The sequence below is a fragment of the Rosa rugosa genome, chromosome 7, assembly GCF_958449725.1.
Source record: "Rosa rugosa chromosome 7, drRosRugo1.1, whole genome shotgun sequence".
Classification (NCBI taxonomy): domain Eukaryota; kingdom Viridiplantae; phylum Streptophyta; class Magnoliopsida; order Rosales; family Rosaceae; genus Rosa; species Rosa rugosa.
The window spans coordinates 26,154,551-26,170,748 of NC_084826.1; the positions used below are offsets into that span (position 1 = coordinate 26,154,551).

The 16,198-nt window shown below is 37.1% G+C and overlaps 2 protein-coding genes across 2 annotated transcripts; one reads left to right on the forward strand and one right to left on the reverse strand.

The window, feature by feature from the left end:
• The first annotated feature begins 691 nt into the window (after window positions 1–691).
• Window positions 692–6,669, forward strand: LOC133721387 (MACPF domain-containing protein At4g24290-like). The gene is made up of 7 exons (XM_062147987.1): window positions 692–1,191; window positions 1,287–1,525; window positions 1,655–1,835; window positions 2,450–2,515; window positions 2,951–3,143; window positions 4,661–4,827; window positions 5,764–6,669. The coding sequence occupies exons 1-7, from the start codon at window positions 928–930 to the stop codon at window positions 6,448–6,450; spliced, it is 1,797 nt and encodes a 598-aa protein (XP_062003971.1). The 5' UTR covers window positions 692–927; the 3' UTR covers window positions 6,451–6,669.
• Window positions 6,670–7,512: 843 nt separating this feature from the next.
• LOC133721386 (uncharacterized) lies at window positions 7,513–15,882 on the reverse strand. Its single transcript, XM_062147986.1, has 12 exons — window positions 15,436–15,882; window positions 15,146–15,292; window positions 14,945–15,059; window positions 14,695–14,789; window positions 13,572–13,675; window positions 12,431–12,468; window positions 11,552–11,787; window positions 10,557–10,650; window positions 10,282–10,472; window positions 8,873–9,092; window positions 8,434–8,601; window positions 7,513–8,039 (listed from the first exon to the last, which is right to left on the reverse strand). The coding sequence occupies exons 1-12, from the start codon at window positions 15,646–15,648 to the stop codon at window positions 7,864–7,866; spliced, it is 1,797 nt and encodes a 598-aa protein (XP_062003970.1). The 5' UTR covers window positions 15,649–15,882; the 3' UTR covers window positions 7,513–7,863.
• Between the last annotated feature and the right edge of the window lie 316 nt (window positions 15,883–16,198).

Genomic DNA, 16,198 nt, shown 5'->3' on the forward strand with positions numbered 1-16,198 from the left:
CTTGAATACATAAGGACCTGATCCAGTATTTATTTTTTTATCAATTGTTGCTCCCAGTTTTGTGGTGTTGGCACCACGATCCTTTTTAACAGGTGGTTGCTAGTAACAGAAAGGTCCAGGTAATTCGGCTTAGGGTTGGCCCTACTTTGGGGTTTTTGATTTGTCAACCAATGTGATAATTTGGACAAATCATAGTCAGCAACAACAAAGATTGTGCCATCTATTGCAACGCGTTTAAAAAGTATCAAATCACGTGTAGGGACTACTCATCAGCACATCGATAATAAGAACATACTTAATAGTAATACAATTAGTTCTAGAGAGTAACACCATGACCATGCCTTTGCAATCAAACAAACCTTAACTTGGTTAAGCAAAACCAAACCAACACCCTAAGAAAAATTAAAAAAGCAAGCCGCCACAATACGCTCTCCGAAGAGCGTATTGTGGCGGCTTGTTTTCATAGCACACATGTTCTAGCCTCTCAAAAATAGTCAGAATAAATATCGTGTAGCGATTAACCGATCGCCTAATACTAATCACAAAACCCACCGTCAATGACATTTGAGAGAAGGTTCAAAACTCTTATAGCAGCCCCAACCCTTGAAAACCTAAAAAGAACCAAAAAAAAAAAAAAATGGAGGCTAGAAGACGAAACCCATGAGGTGGAGTTCGATGGGCAGCAGGTTCCAAGAACTAGACGCCAGCACTCAAGCTTTGACTACCTCCCCAAAAACCCTTTCCTTTTACCTAATCAAAATGCACAGTACCATTATACAAATGCCCCAATAAATGGATGACATTGACGTGATTGACCCGTCTCCATAGACTAGCAAGAACCCAAGACTTGTTGTTTGTTTCAGCTCCCCAAAGAAAACTGAAGAACAAGAAGAAGACACTGAGAGATCGACAGAGAGAAAAAGAGAGATGGGTACTCGGAAAGCTGCGGCTGAGGCGGAGGCTGCGATAAAATCGATTGGGTTGGGCTACGATCTCACCGTTGACTTGAAGCTCAAGTACTGCAAGCACCAGTCTTCCGGTGTTGACTCGCGCTTGATCGCCGTCGACGACGATCAAGTCCGAGATATCGCTATTCCCGGCGGGATTTGCATACCGAATGTCCCCAAGTCCATCAAATGCGATAAGGGCGAGCGCATGAGGTTCGGCTCCGAGGTTCTTTCATTTCAACAGGTACCCACTTTCCCCTCTGATCGTCACTTGTTTTATTTCTGGTTTTGATCATTACTGATTTCATTTTCGGTACAAAAATTAATTTCGACTTGCAGATGTCAGAGCAGTTTAACCAGGAACTGGCTCTGTCCGGTAAAATTCCTACCGGACATTTCAACACTGCGTTTGAGTTTACTGGAGGATGGCAGAAGGATGCTGCCAACACAAAGACTCTTGCTTTCGACGGGGTTTCGATCACCCTCTACAGCGTTGCTCTTGACAAATCTCAGGTAGCCTTGCGTGATGATGTCAAACAAGCTGTTCCTTCTTCCTGGGATCCTGCAGCATTGGCAAGGTCTTATTTTCCATCCTCTATTTGCATGACTTTTAGTCTGTTTATATAGTCGTACATTTTTATACCAAATGGTCTGGTTTGTTTAAAGTTAGAAGCTGATTGCAGTTATATCTTCTTGTTTGATTACAGGTTTATTGAGAAGTACGGAACTCATGTTATAGTTGGGGTGAAGATGGGGGGAAAGGATACGATATACGCCAAGCAGATGCACTCTTCACCTGTCCAACCTGCTGATGTGCAGAAAAAATTGAAGGACATGGCAGACAAAATGTATATAGATGGAACTGGAACTGGTCACGAAAGAGACAAGGTTTGAAGCATTACATCCTTCTTAATACTTCAAAACATTGATGTTTGTTTTGCTAGATGAACTTTTCTGAATCTTAACTATGTTATGGAAATTTATTTTACAAGTGAGTGCAGATGTTGACTATGGTAATACCAATCTCAGTGGTACAAAGTTTAGTAGCATTTATTAGGATTTAGGAGCACGTGGAAAATTTCATCACAAACCAAGTGCGTCTTACCGTAAACTAGGAAGAATTCCTTAACCTCAAACAACACTTTTAGCTTTTATATGCCATGAAAAGATTATTTGCTATTTCCAAAGCACTCCCAAATACACCCTTAATCTTCTAAGATTTAAGCCCTCAATGGATGTTAGACATCAAGGCATCTAGAGATTTTAGTGTAGCTGCTAAGGCCAAAAGATACTAAATTTAAAGCTCATTTTATATGGTACAGACGAAAGATTGGATAATATTATCAACTTCTATAATTGATTTGAAATTTTGAACCGCACATGTGTTAGGTTGTGGTTGAGCGCAGTGTCCATGATAGACACTATTTCTTCAATGATTGGGATGGGCTATGCTATGGGCATATTGTAGAGCCACCGTAACCTCTGTTATGATTTTGTTTCAGTTCGCCAAGGAGCATGGGCAGGGTATTATGAACGCGATTCCATCCAGTTCTTACGCATCTGTTGAGGTACATGTGAAACCAGAAATCTGTATTTCATTTATAACTTTGTTGTATGAAAGTTGAAACAAATAGACTCGATCGCTACCACAATCGTAATTGGTTTTTTTGACTTGAAGTTCCATGTCACCCACATGTTTTTCTTTTTTCTTCTCTTTTTCATGTAGACTTTTCTTTCCTATCTTGCTTGTACTTCAAGTTGATAAAATTTGAAGTACAACAAAGCCATTTAATTTAACTATAGATAATAGGATATGAGACTGGAATTTAAGTCTTTGGACTTTTATGAAGTTGAACCTACTTTGAACATCTTATGGTATTTTACTTTGCCTGGTATCGTAATATTTTGGTAGATGGTCTTCTAACCTCTTGGGTCTCCTGTGTTCAAATTTCTTGAGTCATGAAACTGTAATATTGGAAGCTGATATCTATTTTGTAATGCAGTCACAGGATATTAAATTTGTGTGCAAGAGAAAGGGTGGAAGCTTACAAAAAAATCTACGTCACAGTGAGTGGTCTCAAACAGTTCAGCTTGAACCTGATGTGATCTCAATGTCATTGGTTCCTATCACATCGTTACTGAGTGGAGTTCATGGGAGTGGATTTTTGAGCCATGCCATTAACCTCTATCTTCGTTGTAAGATGAATTTTTCTCCTCCTTATCAAATCAATTTACTCAAATTACATGAATAGGGCAGTATCATCATTTGAAGTATCCAATAGTTTTCCTGATATGTTGGGTTTTTTCTTTCTTTCTTTTCTTTTCCTTTTTCTTTATTTTTTTATTTTTCTCATTGTCTGTTCAAATAGTTAATAACATTCAATATGACAACATGCTTAGTGTGTCAGGTGTGGGTTTATACTCACAATGAGGTGAAGTGTTAGTCTGTCTTGCTGTGTGGTAAACTTGATAAACACCATTGGGTTTGCCTCCTCACAGCTTTGGGAGCCGCGATAAAGGAATAGCTGTTCTTACGTGTAGATACCATGCTCCGCACAAGCCTATCATCTAATATAAATACACTTTTCCACAGTTTACTCTACACAGAAGTCATCGATACCATGCTCCGCACAAGCCTATCTAATATAAATACACTTTTCCACAGTTTACTCTACACAGAAGTCATCTGAACTTTTGCATTTTGTGTTTGTGTGGGTTCATATACCGTATCGGATTTATTAGTCATCTTTTCTTCCAGTTGTCATCAAATCAAAACCTCTCTATCTTGATTATGGAACTTTAGCCTTAACATATGGTGTTAAGTTCATGTGTAAAACATATTTACAACTTGATTTTTTTCAAGAATGAGTCAACCTACCATGAAAACCTCAAATTGGATGTAGAACTTTGGTAATTAGTTTTTGGTTGAGATGAACTTCAATTGATACCATCTTGCTACGCCACCCTCATCAAATTCAGCTGACTACATTGTAGCAATAGTTTTATACATTCATAACTATGTAGAAACACTAATGAAAGTGTGATTTAATGAGGGTTTGTTGGCTTGTGAGTTCTTATTTACAGTTCATATGCACTTCTTCTGTGTCATCAGATGCATGGTATATATGGATTCTCTCATACAATACATCCGTATTGTCTTGCTTTGCTTTTAAATTCCGAGTCTATGCAGATGCAGTAATGTGTTAGGGAACTAGTTGTATAAATCATATTGGTCATGAGCTTGATTCTTCTCCCACTGTATATATGTGTGTGTGTGTGTGTGTGGCTGAAGTGCTTCTCCCACTCTTGATATAACATTTCTTATTTATTTTCGGGTCCCGCGGGGTGTCACTGTGTTCTTATGTAATGCATTTGTATAACATATTCATTATTCTACCACTGAAATTTGTAGAGATATCTATTCCAAACTGCATGGCTTTTAGATGGTCTCCTTTAGGTATATAACATTATAACTATAAACAATTCCAATAACAAAAGTTTTATTCATCAAATATGATTTCTTGCTGCACATTTGCTGCCATAATTAGGGATAGTCAGGGTATTAAGTAATGGATCTTCAGCTTCATAGAGGAGTGATTTCCCTAAGTCTTTTCTATGTAAAATATAAATAAATGATACTGATGTCTTCTAAGATTAATAAACATCCAACTCTGTCAAGGTAGATTCTTATATGTAATATTTTCCCTATGCAGACAAACCGCCAATTGAAGAACTACATCAATTTTTGGAATTTCAGCTTCCAAGGCAATGGGCACCGGTGTTTGGTGAGCTTGCTCTTGGTCCTCAGAAGAAGCAACAAGGTGGTGCATCTTTACAGTTTAGCTTCATGGGCCCTAAGCTTTACGTTAACACAAATCCGGTAATGCTATTATTATTGTGTTTTCTTTAGATATATCATTCATGGCTGATGGAGAGAAAGTTGCATTATTGGCCATTAGTTAAACTTGAACTCAAATGAAGCTTGAAAACAGAAGTGTGGCTTATTTTATTCTAAGTAGTAAATTGCCGTGTGCTACTCATCTGAGGGTTAAATCAATAGATTAAGCTGAACTGTTGCAAAACAATCTAGAATGTTCGTTCAGTTTTATAGCTTTGATTAAGATAGTAATGAGTGATTATTCCTAAGTTGTTAACTGGTATAGTGGTATTTAATAGGCATATCAATGCTCGCATAGTTTGAGTATCAACCTCTCCTCCTTTATTATCTTTTGAGTTTGCTGCGAATCAGGGAAGTATTTGTATGAGTGAGGTGTTCAGGTGAGATTAGGGTTTGAGTGAGATTAGGGGAGGTTTTCAGGTGAGATTTAAAAATAAAAACATTAAACAAAAAAAATAAGTACCACCTTCTGGAGGAAACAACATCTGCTCTCATATACCCATAATTGTATCTATAAATATCCAGATTCATTTATTATTATCTATGATCTTGGGAGCCCTCCCCCTGGCTGTCCTGTTTAGTACTCAAGTAAAACAACGTGGAGACCTATAATCATGGTCTCTTGGGAGCTTCAGCTAGAAGCCAAGAGTAAGGGGAAATAGTTCTTTCCCCTCTCTATGCCCTTTATTTCTTATCCCAAAGACTTCTTGGGTATGATATATGAAACTTTGATTAATTAATTTTTACAGAAAATGACACTTATTATTATTAGTTTTGGGTATCTTTATGGGTGTTTTGTTCAACATGTATTTTTGTTTGCTTTTTCACTTTTTATTTCATCTTAGGAGGTTGCTTATGGTTGCAGTAAAAATATGCCTATATTAGCATATGATAATTTTATGATGAACTACATGATAGGTTGATGTGGGGAAGAAACCAGTGACGGGTCTCCGACTGTATTTGGAGGGAAAAAGGAGCAATTGCTTAGCAATCCACCTGCAGCATCTTTCAACGCTGCCAAAGACTTTCCAACTCCAGGATCATTTGCATATCTCTCATCCCTCATCTGACCGCAGATATTATGAGAAGGTTCAGTGGAAGAGCTTCTCTCATGTCTGCACAGCTCCTATTGAGGCTAATGATGATTTCTCTGTTGTCACTGGGGCTCACTTCGAAATTGGAGAGTCGGGGATGAAAAAAGTATTATTTTTACGACTTCATTTCTCTAAAGTCAGCGGTGCAACCAATGTTAGACAATCTGAGTGGGACGGTTCCCCAGCCTTGACACAGAAATCGGGTATTATTTCAACCATTATCAGCACTCGTTTCTCGTCTGCTGCCCAAAACCAGCCCCCTAATCCTGCTGATGTGAACATAAATTCGGCTTTGTATCCTGGAGGCCCCCCGGTACCCACACAGACGCCTAAACTAATGAGGTTTGTCGACACAACAGAATTGACTAGAGGACCGCAGGATTCACCTGGATATTGGGTTGTGTCCGGTGCAAGGCTGCTTGTTGAGAAGGCTAAAATATCTTTACGAGTCAAGTATTCTCTCCTGACCATGATTTTACCTGACGAAGAAGAGATGCCAGATGGCTATTGAAATGCGATGGATAAGAAAATAGAACATGAGATGAGACATTCATAGTAGAAAGGAGTTGCAATGGATTTGTGGGGCATCCTCAGTGTTCCATCTTCATCACAGATATGACCTTCTGCTGGAATATTCGTTGGGTTGGTTGTATATAACTTTTGCATACGCTTCTATGTAAATTTTTCTTTATTTATTGTAGATTATCCTTGCTGGTGCTGATTTTTAATATTTGAATTGGACAACTCTTTTTATTCATCATTTTTTTTTCCTGGAATTGAATATGACTTGTTCTTTGACGGAGTTCATTGTTCTAGAAAATCGCTTTGGTTTGTGCTATTCAACAGCAATGCTAGCCATGCAATTTCCAAGTGGCTAGTCAAAGATGATGAAATTTCAGACAATTAGCAATTTTGGGGTACCGGCTCAGAAGAGCTCATCCCTCTTGAGACCTGTTATTCTTTCTATTCATAGCATCTGGACACCGCCGTTGTAAATTGTCAAAGACCTCAAAAGCCTTGAAATGGCTGGTTGGCTACTCATATACGCAGCACAAGTACAATGGCTTACGATCTTTAGTGCTGCAGTAATAATGGAGGAATAAGCAGGTTTTTGATTCCTACTTCTTTATGCCTTTGTCCCCTAAGCAAGATATTTTTGAGGCTGCAAATGGATGGAGAGTTGCTCAGTTTTAGCCTTGATCACTGTCGCTTTTATTTGTTGGCTTGAATAAACCTCCTGATGAAATTTTGCCAATTTCAGCCTACAAAATTTCTGCTCAAAAGAAGTAAAAATAACTTGCAAATTGAATATAAACTCGACTTGTTGCAAGTAAAAGAAGATGAAAGCCTCTATCCAACATTTTTTTTGTGTGTAAATTCTCTGCATCGTAATTCAGTACCAAGTAGATCAACAGCATGTCAACATTCTATGTGAAACATTTCCTAGTCTAGTAAAAGGTAAGCAATCAGATCTGTGATTAATGGAGGTTTTAGTCACTACAATATTGGGACGGCCACACTTTACTACCAGTCACAATATTTATATTGGAAATATCAATCAAGAGAAAAAAAATTACAAAATAAGCCTGGCATCATCAAAATTTGTGGCATTATCAAAAGGACTTATAAAAATTACAGAAAAAATCACCTAGTTTCTGACCAGAATAAGAAAAGAAGAAACCACCTAGTTAACTTACTTCCTCCAACCAGACCAACAAAAATCACCCAGTCGTAAACTGTAGACAGTAACAAAATCAGGTGAAGAACACCCCCAACATTCACTACTCTGCCAGCCAGACTAGTCTTCCTGACAAGGGGGCATAGCCTACAACCAATCCTTGCTAAAACATAGACCTAAATGTAAATAGGTAAAGCAAAAGGGTGAGTTCCATTATGTCCTGCAATATCTCTATTAAACATCTGCTCACTTGGTTTTCTTCGCTTCTTGCTTAACTTCAGTGTCGTCTGTACCATCAGTGACCTGTTCAATGACCTGATCGGTGACCTGATCGGCTTCACCACTGAAACCAAATTCATTTACACGTTTCTTGTCCACTGGATAGACCCATCTCTGGTATATGTATATCAGAAATATGATATCTGCCAAGCAAGAGGAATGAAAATCAGAAATCAATCGAGGAAAATGAAATTTGGAGCTCAATAGTCTGAAAAGGGAGAGACATGACAAAAAGAAAATAGCCTTCAAATGAACAAAATTCACACCCTTCCAATTATCATAACTAACTAGGAGATTATCTAGTGTTTGAGCCACCAGAGACTGTGCCCAGGTGGTGAATTACTATAGTTATGGGTAAAAGTATTATCATAAAAAAGGAAAGTGAACACGATTTTACATGACCACTGTGATTCATCAACTAATTCAATCGATTTGGACAAGGTAACACTTTAAAACCCAAATCCATTCATATTTATGGTGTAAGGACAGTAAAATAAACAAACTAAATAACTAACTAAACTTTAAATTATATCTCACCATCACGGAACACAGAAAGGCGATGCAACATTGGCATTTTTATGACAAAAGCAAATAGATCATCGATGATGGTGTTGAGGAACTTGTAAGTCATCTGTCTCCAGGGTAGATGAGCTACCGACTTCAGCTTATAGTTAATGAACAATTGAGGGCACATCATAATAAAACCTGCAATGGCAATATTCAAAACAAAGGACAAATATCACCAAACCTTCACTGGAGATAAGATTAACAAAGATTATAACCCAATATATATCATATAGAATGATTCACATTTACAATTGTGAACTTCTTGTCAGACTTTGAGAAAATCTACTACATGAAAGATAAAAGGACAACAAAGCATTGTATAGAAAAATAGCAACAGCGTGTCAAATAGGCATAGTTTTTCAATATGTACCCAGAGTACAAGGAGCAGTGAGCAGAACTAAGAGCTTACCGAACATGTAGACACAGCTCGTGAATGAAGAGAGAATCCAAGAATACCAGCTCTTGTGCTGCTCGTACTTGAGTGAATAAATAGAGGAGCATGCGACAAGGAACAAGAGCACATACGTCAAATATTTCATTGCGATATCATCATATTCCTTTGTCTTATTCCCTGCATATGACTCACGATCTCGGAATCTCAACATTGGTATCTTCCCACTTCTATCAATCTGGAGATTGAAAAGGAGACAAATGTGACCAGCTTGTAAAACAGAGATCAAAATCAATTTATGAATAACTGTCATCTTTGTGAACTCAAATATGCCGAGTTATAACCATAAGCAGTTAATGGCACTGTGCTGCTGATATGGTACGTGGCAAAACGAATCAAAGGGATGTACAGAGTAACTATGGAAACTTAGACTGGTCACATTAAACCTTTTTCTAGCAGAGATACTTTGTTTGTCTATTAAATAAGCACTCCTCAAAAAGTGGTTCACACCCAAAAGATTTGTTACTTGTATCCATATAAACAGACAGCTTGAAAGACCAGCGAAAAAAGGGAGATTATGAAAGGCCGACTGATTGATAGGTGTGTGCAAAAATATTCAGATCAATCAGCAGCTGTCAATCACATTTGGAGTTTAGAAATTAGCTCCAGGGTTTTTTTAGTGGTAGACTACACCCTAAACCCTCAATTTTAAATGGCGAATATATCCTAAATAACCAACCTTGTGGGAATGGAATTGGAAAGTGAGAAAACAGATAAAGCTCTTATGCTGATTGATATGGGACGTTATAATTTCAAAATACCAAACAGACACCCCCCCCTATATAGAAATAAGGATAACCCTGAGAAATATACTAGGGCGTTCAAAAGGTGACTCCTTCGAATTCAGAAGGCCACCCATTAGTGCGACCTATATTTCCCCATAACAATATCCCACCTCAACCATTCATGTTCTCAAAAGGCACCGCCACAACCACTTATCAAATAGAGCTCTATTCCTGTTTTATTACGCTACTAATGACTAGACCTTTTTTCTATTTTTTTTTTGGTCTCTGAACAGTATCACCAATCTATTAGGTGATCTTTCCTATCATTATCACATCCTCAAATGAAACTAAATCGTTCAATTCTCCAATATCCTAGAACCTTAATAGGCAATCTAAAAGTGACAGGAAATATTAGGAAGGCTACCCATGATCTCCATGAAATTATACTCCTCGGATGACATCCTTTCTTCCAGCATCTATGCTGCTACTTATTCTTTCTTTGAACATATAACTCCCAAAGAGATGTTATTAAGTCGAGATAAGAGATTAACAAATTTGTAGAAATTTGTTTAGCATAATCTTTTAATTTGAAAATCAGTTATTTGACGCCTTATGAGACAGTATGCAAGCTCGATCTGATACCTCTATGTGCATGGCCTTCCCAATTTTCCAAAATTCAATGCAGCAGCCAACTCCAGAGCTTGCAAGTATCATCCATGAAGTGTCATTGTCAAGTAGATAGAGGAAGATAATGAACTGGCTTATGAAGCTCACGACAACAGACTTTGCAGACAGCCCTTCCATAGACTTATTTTTGTTCCAAAACTGAATATCTGTAGGGGACAAATTAGACTAATAAGACATCAATATCCAAATATGTTCTATAAATAATAGATCAAGCTACAATGATCGCTCACCGTTTTTGAATGCCAAGAAGTCAAACACTGAATGAAGTACAGATACAGCCATAGTGATTGCCAGGAGGTAAGGATTTCCTTCCAAGAATACTCTCTGAAAAACATTATAGAGCAATTACATATCAAAACAATGATTATTAATTAGCACATATAGGGTTCTCCAAGCAGCAAGAAGCATGTTAAACACAAAACTCTATTAACTACATTAAGATAGTACCCTAAAGACTTTACAAATCATCTAAACAGAAATTTAAAATCACTTGAAGAAGACATAAATGCACTGGTCTTCAAATCCTCAACTTCGATCAAGATTCTCAAAAATGCAACTTTGCAGAAAATGCATTATCAGTCTATGCAGATTCACTTTCAATGAACATAGGAACTTATGAGCAGGGAATAACTGCATAAAATTAACAAATGATTAAGTCCACCTATTATCTATTTTTTTTTTTTTTCGAAAAGAAACAGAATTTATCTATGAAAGAGACAGGTTACGACCTTTAACAGAATGAATTTCTGCCATGTAACTTTGCATTTGATGATTGGACATTCAGCCATTGTAGAATGCTTTAAATATAATTACCCGAACTCTAAGCACATGCCAAGCATGTGGTGATAGAAGTTACTGCAAAGAATAAAGTGGGCGGTAACCATGAAAATGGGATTGTGAGAGTATCTGTTTTCATTAATTAGTTTCACATAATCGCCCTGATGATGGAATTGTTTTTTAAAGTATACAATGTGTAAGGGTCATTTATGTCATGTTTAACTTAATTGTAGAGTAGATCACATCTTATTTTTATTTTAGACTCCCCAAAACGTTAAAAGTAGTTCTTAATCACACTCACTGAAATTAGATTGAATATCAGCACTGTAGGAAGTATAGCTAAACAGAAAAAATATATATATATATATATATATATATATATATATATATATATATTTATCATATGCAAATTGAAGAAAATATCCCAAGTAAAAGAAAGAAGCAATACCTTCAGTTCATCAGCCTCACCCTCGAGCATGCTTCCATAACTACGGTGAATTTGGAAAGACTGATCAATCTGTAGGAATAGTTGCCACTTAGTCATGCTTATGGGACCTACTTCCAGATTCAGCTGCAATTCTTTCACTGTTTCATTAATTGGTATCAACTTATCTCGAAGTAACCAAAATTCGTTGAAGAAAATGGTTGGAAAGTAATTGCCAGAATTAGGCTCCACATTCAAGTCTGCAGAGCTAAAGTTAAGAAACCCAAAGCTACAGATAAGCATGTAATACCACAGATATATCCATACTTTTGTACATTTGCTTATCTATGAGGGAAAGAAGACAAGATCTAAGATAGGTAACAAACGGTTGTATGTGTTCCGTGTGCGTGTGCAATGCAGAAATTGTGAACATTAAATAATTATAACTACAGTAACTGCCCGGGGGGGGGGGGGGGGGTTGGGTGGGTGTGTGTGTGTGTGTTATATGCATGTAGACATTTCTGTACAAATTATGTAATATCTAATCATTGCACAGATGTTCCAATTGTATATGCTCCTTTCTCTGTTTTAGGGAGAAGTCGAAGCAAATAACAAGTGCAAGTATCCAAACTAGTTCTTTGTGTATCAGACTATTGTCACAGTTGGAAATTTCACAAAAACAAAAATCCATCCAAGCTGATTCAGTATGCTCTGGATATAAATAAAATTATGTCAGATATATTTTTCATGAAGAGATACCAATGTATTTCAGGAAACAATAGTACTTTCCAAGAAAACATGTATAATCAATATTGCAACCACCCAGCAGACTGCTTAGAAGACCAGACAAGAATGGCAGATCCCATTACAACCAGATCAGGGATGGTAAAATTAGAAGGATACAAGGAGCAACATTGGGTGGAACAGCATTATGAGGATATCTGCGGGGAAAAACAAAAAGCAAAAATTAGAAATTTCTTCGGAAAATGGGATATGAAAATGCTGGTAAATAAGCTTTTCTTTTTTTGGTCTTTGCGATCCACTTAAACGAGTTTCCTGAACAAAGAATTTGCATGAACTTTCTCTATTGCACCAATAAAAAGAAAAAACAATTTTTTGTCAACTTTCCATGGTGCCGTTTACCATTGACAATTAAATGCTTTGCATAGGGCCTATCAGCAAGACAATATAAGCTTCCAAAGTCCAAACTCAACAAACATAATCTTATACTTTTCTTATCATATTGGTCCAATTCAGACATGCCAATACTTGTTAATGAAACACTTCTCTAAAAAAAAACTTGCTCCCTATCCTTAAAGTTTAGTGCTGATACTGCTGTTGTCCCTATAATTTGACTGTAGTTATAGTTGAATGACTCATGTTCTATTAAAGTGTCCATCTTTTTAACAAAACTGACAGACTCCTTAATTTGGGCCAATATAACGTAGTTTTTTTTTTTTTTTTTGGGAAACAATGTGACATGGTTTGAAAGCTGTAAAGGTAATTTGTTGAGTTTTGACCCTAAAAAAGAGCACTAAAGGGGAACTGGCATTACAAGGATAAATCGTGTATTTTGACCTTTTGAAAAAAAATTCACATAAAAAATAAATAATAAAATAGAACACCTGAACTTGCAATACCAAGGGATCCAAAACTCTCATATTTAAGAAAAAATCGAGAACTTATCTTAAATCCTGAAATTTGATGGAAGCAAAAATATTGATGTAAAAAGCCACACACTCAATGACACAAGTTATACACATTTATACATAAAAGATACAAGAATGGCTATCACTCCTACAAATATAAAACAAATTGCATAGTCCATAAGCACACTCGGTCAAATTCTATAAGGGTAAATTCTATTTACAATGAAGATCAAAATTATCACTGATATAGGAGCTTTGGCAAAATACAACATATAGAAAACACATTAAACTAGGTTATTTTAACTCTTTAATTTCAGAAGCAAGTTCCTAACCACTAAACAAAATATTATGCCAAGTACTTGCAAAACCCAATACTTCACTTCCAGAAAACATACCGGGTAAAATCATCAACCAAATTGACAGTAACATTTGGTTTAAAGTATGATACCCACTCCTCAGGACCATTATCCTCAGAATCACCTTGAGTATCATCAACCACCTGAGGCAACAAACATGACTTCATTAGGACCTGAGAACATTGCACTGTGGAAAAGAATACGGAGGACATTGATGGGAAGAAATATAATGTTCCATTATAGACCTACTGAAAGGATCAGGATGGTAATCCATGTGCTATCAATAAGGATGAAATTTGACATCCCAGTAAATGTCGTTTAAAGCAAGAAACTTAAGGTAATATTACCAATCATTGATATCTAAATTTTAAACTAATAAACGTCATAAATAATCTATGGTAAATACATGTATGGGGAATACCAAACGAACCGTCGGTTGGTATTATTCAAACTCTTTGACCATATATACACATGGATTGTATCTACTTTCAACAAACATTTTAAACCAAATATAGTGAGATTTCCTCATTTAATGCACTAGCTATATTGAATCCCATCAAAGCACCGCATAGACTTCTCTCTCTGTCTCTACTTGACCAACTGAGCCATATTCCCAAGTATTTTCCCCCAAACTGTCATCTTTAATTATCCCCTTCAGAAGATCCAACACAAACACCACCAAGTATAGCTGCTACCCAAAGAATTCCACGGTTGCGGTTTTACTTTCACCAGTGTAATTCAGCTTACAAATGAACTTCTCAAAAGTTTAATTCCACCACTAGGCATAAGCCAATGCCCAAACATGTCCCACACTAGCTATGAGTCACTTCTAATTATATTAATAGTTCAGTGTATATATAAATGAGGGATTGTTGTATACTTCTTTTCCTTCTTTTTAAACGAGTACTTGCACTTATTGTCTAGTAAATGACTCATGTCCTACATACCAGCACTCCAGCAATCCTAAAGCAATGGCAAAAAAAAAAAAAAAAACTACTTTGTTCCCCAGAGGATTTCGCACTGTCCAAGTTGGGAATGATACTGACAGTCATGGTATCCAACCAAGGGTACAGAGATGAGATTCTAGAAAACAACATAAAAAGAACACTGAAAGAATAATCATAACCCAATTTACGAAAATAGAAAGTAAAGAGAAACATGCCTCAGCAATTTTTACATCCTCTTCAGTGTCTTTTGAGGCCCCCAGCAAACTCCTCTTTTTACCAGCTTTCGACTTGGGCAAGTGTGTCACAATGACTGGGATAAACATATGATTAGATCTCTATAAATGTTCGTATTTATTACCAAACGAAGAATTCGGTAATTTGATTTTTTCTTAAAAGAACAAAAAAGTTGTCAATGAACTTAAAAAGGAAAATCCGTAAATGTACTCGGGTAGGCTACCATCTTACCATGCGTCTTTCCAAACGCAGCTAGAGGCAGATACTCTGGATCATTTGGGTCCGCAGGGTAACCAGAGCGGGCAAAGAAAACATGAGCATAGAGACTCCCATTGTGCTTTAGTGCCTGAAAGAAGAAATATATGCATAATGTTTGAACTTATTAAGTAACTGCAAATTAACCAACGGATTATATTTGACTATAAGTGATACCTCAGATGGATAGTACTTCATAGACAGAGTCCTGGTACTCTCCGGCCCATAGGTAGCGTAGGGGATATTAGTTTCGTGCCATACAAGCGCACTTTCACTCCCGAATTCATTGAACTTCTCATGTTCAGTAATATAGAACCACATATCCTGAGACGAACAATCACAAATTAAATCAACTCGCTCTAACAAAAGCAAAGCCTTATATATATTATGTGAAACCGGAAACCAAAATCGGGAAACTTCAATTAGGTCTAGAGCAAAAGTAAGAGTTAAAAAGCAGAGAAAGTTACCAGTGGTTCACCCTTGGGGAAGATATTGGAGCTGAGCTGAGAAGGATCAGAAGGCTTTTTGGAGGAGGAAAAGAATTTGGAAGCGAAGTACCAGATCACAGCCATCCGTATGATTCCACCGATGCTCTGACCAATCCCTCCTTGCTGCCGTCCGCCTTGGACTTGCCCATCTGCTGCGGCTGCGGCGGCTGCGACGGGCGCTGGCGGCGCCATCTTCTTCTTCTTCTGGTTCTAATTCTCAGCGGTGGTGGCTCTGTGCCCTCTCTCAGATTCGCTGAGATTTGGCGTTGGGGGAATGAAAAGGGAGGAAGAGAGAGGTAGCGATGAGATCGAAAGGAGATATTTGTATTGTTTATTTGGTTTTGCTTTTGTGAAGATCACTCCCTAAAACTCAACTCAACTCCAAGTGGGAGACTAGACTTGGTGTTTACAAGAATCTCTCCTCAACTCTTCTGCTGACGCCAGGCCTAATATTTAGGAGCTTTTCTTTTCTTTTTTTGGTTATTATTAGGGTAAATTTCACAAACAGTACACCAAGTAAATGCCACTAATAATTATTATACATAAAGTTCCAAACCAAACATTTCGGTACACGAAATCTGAAACTCAACCCACTATCAGTACACGATGTCAATTTTTGACACCAAAATGTCCATTATGCCTTCAGTTCTTTTTTTTTTAATAATTTTTTTTTCTGTTTTTTTTTTCCTTCGTTTTTATCTCTTTCTTCTTCCTTCTTCCGGCTTCTTCTCACATGAAAACA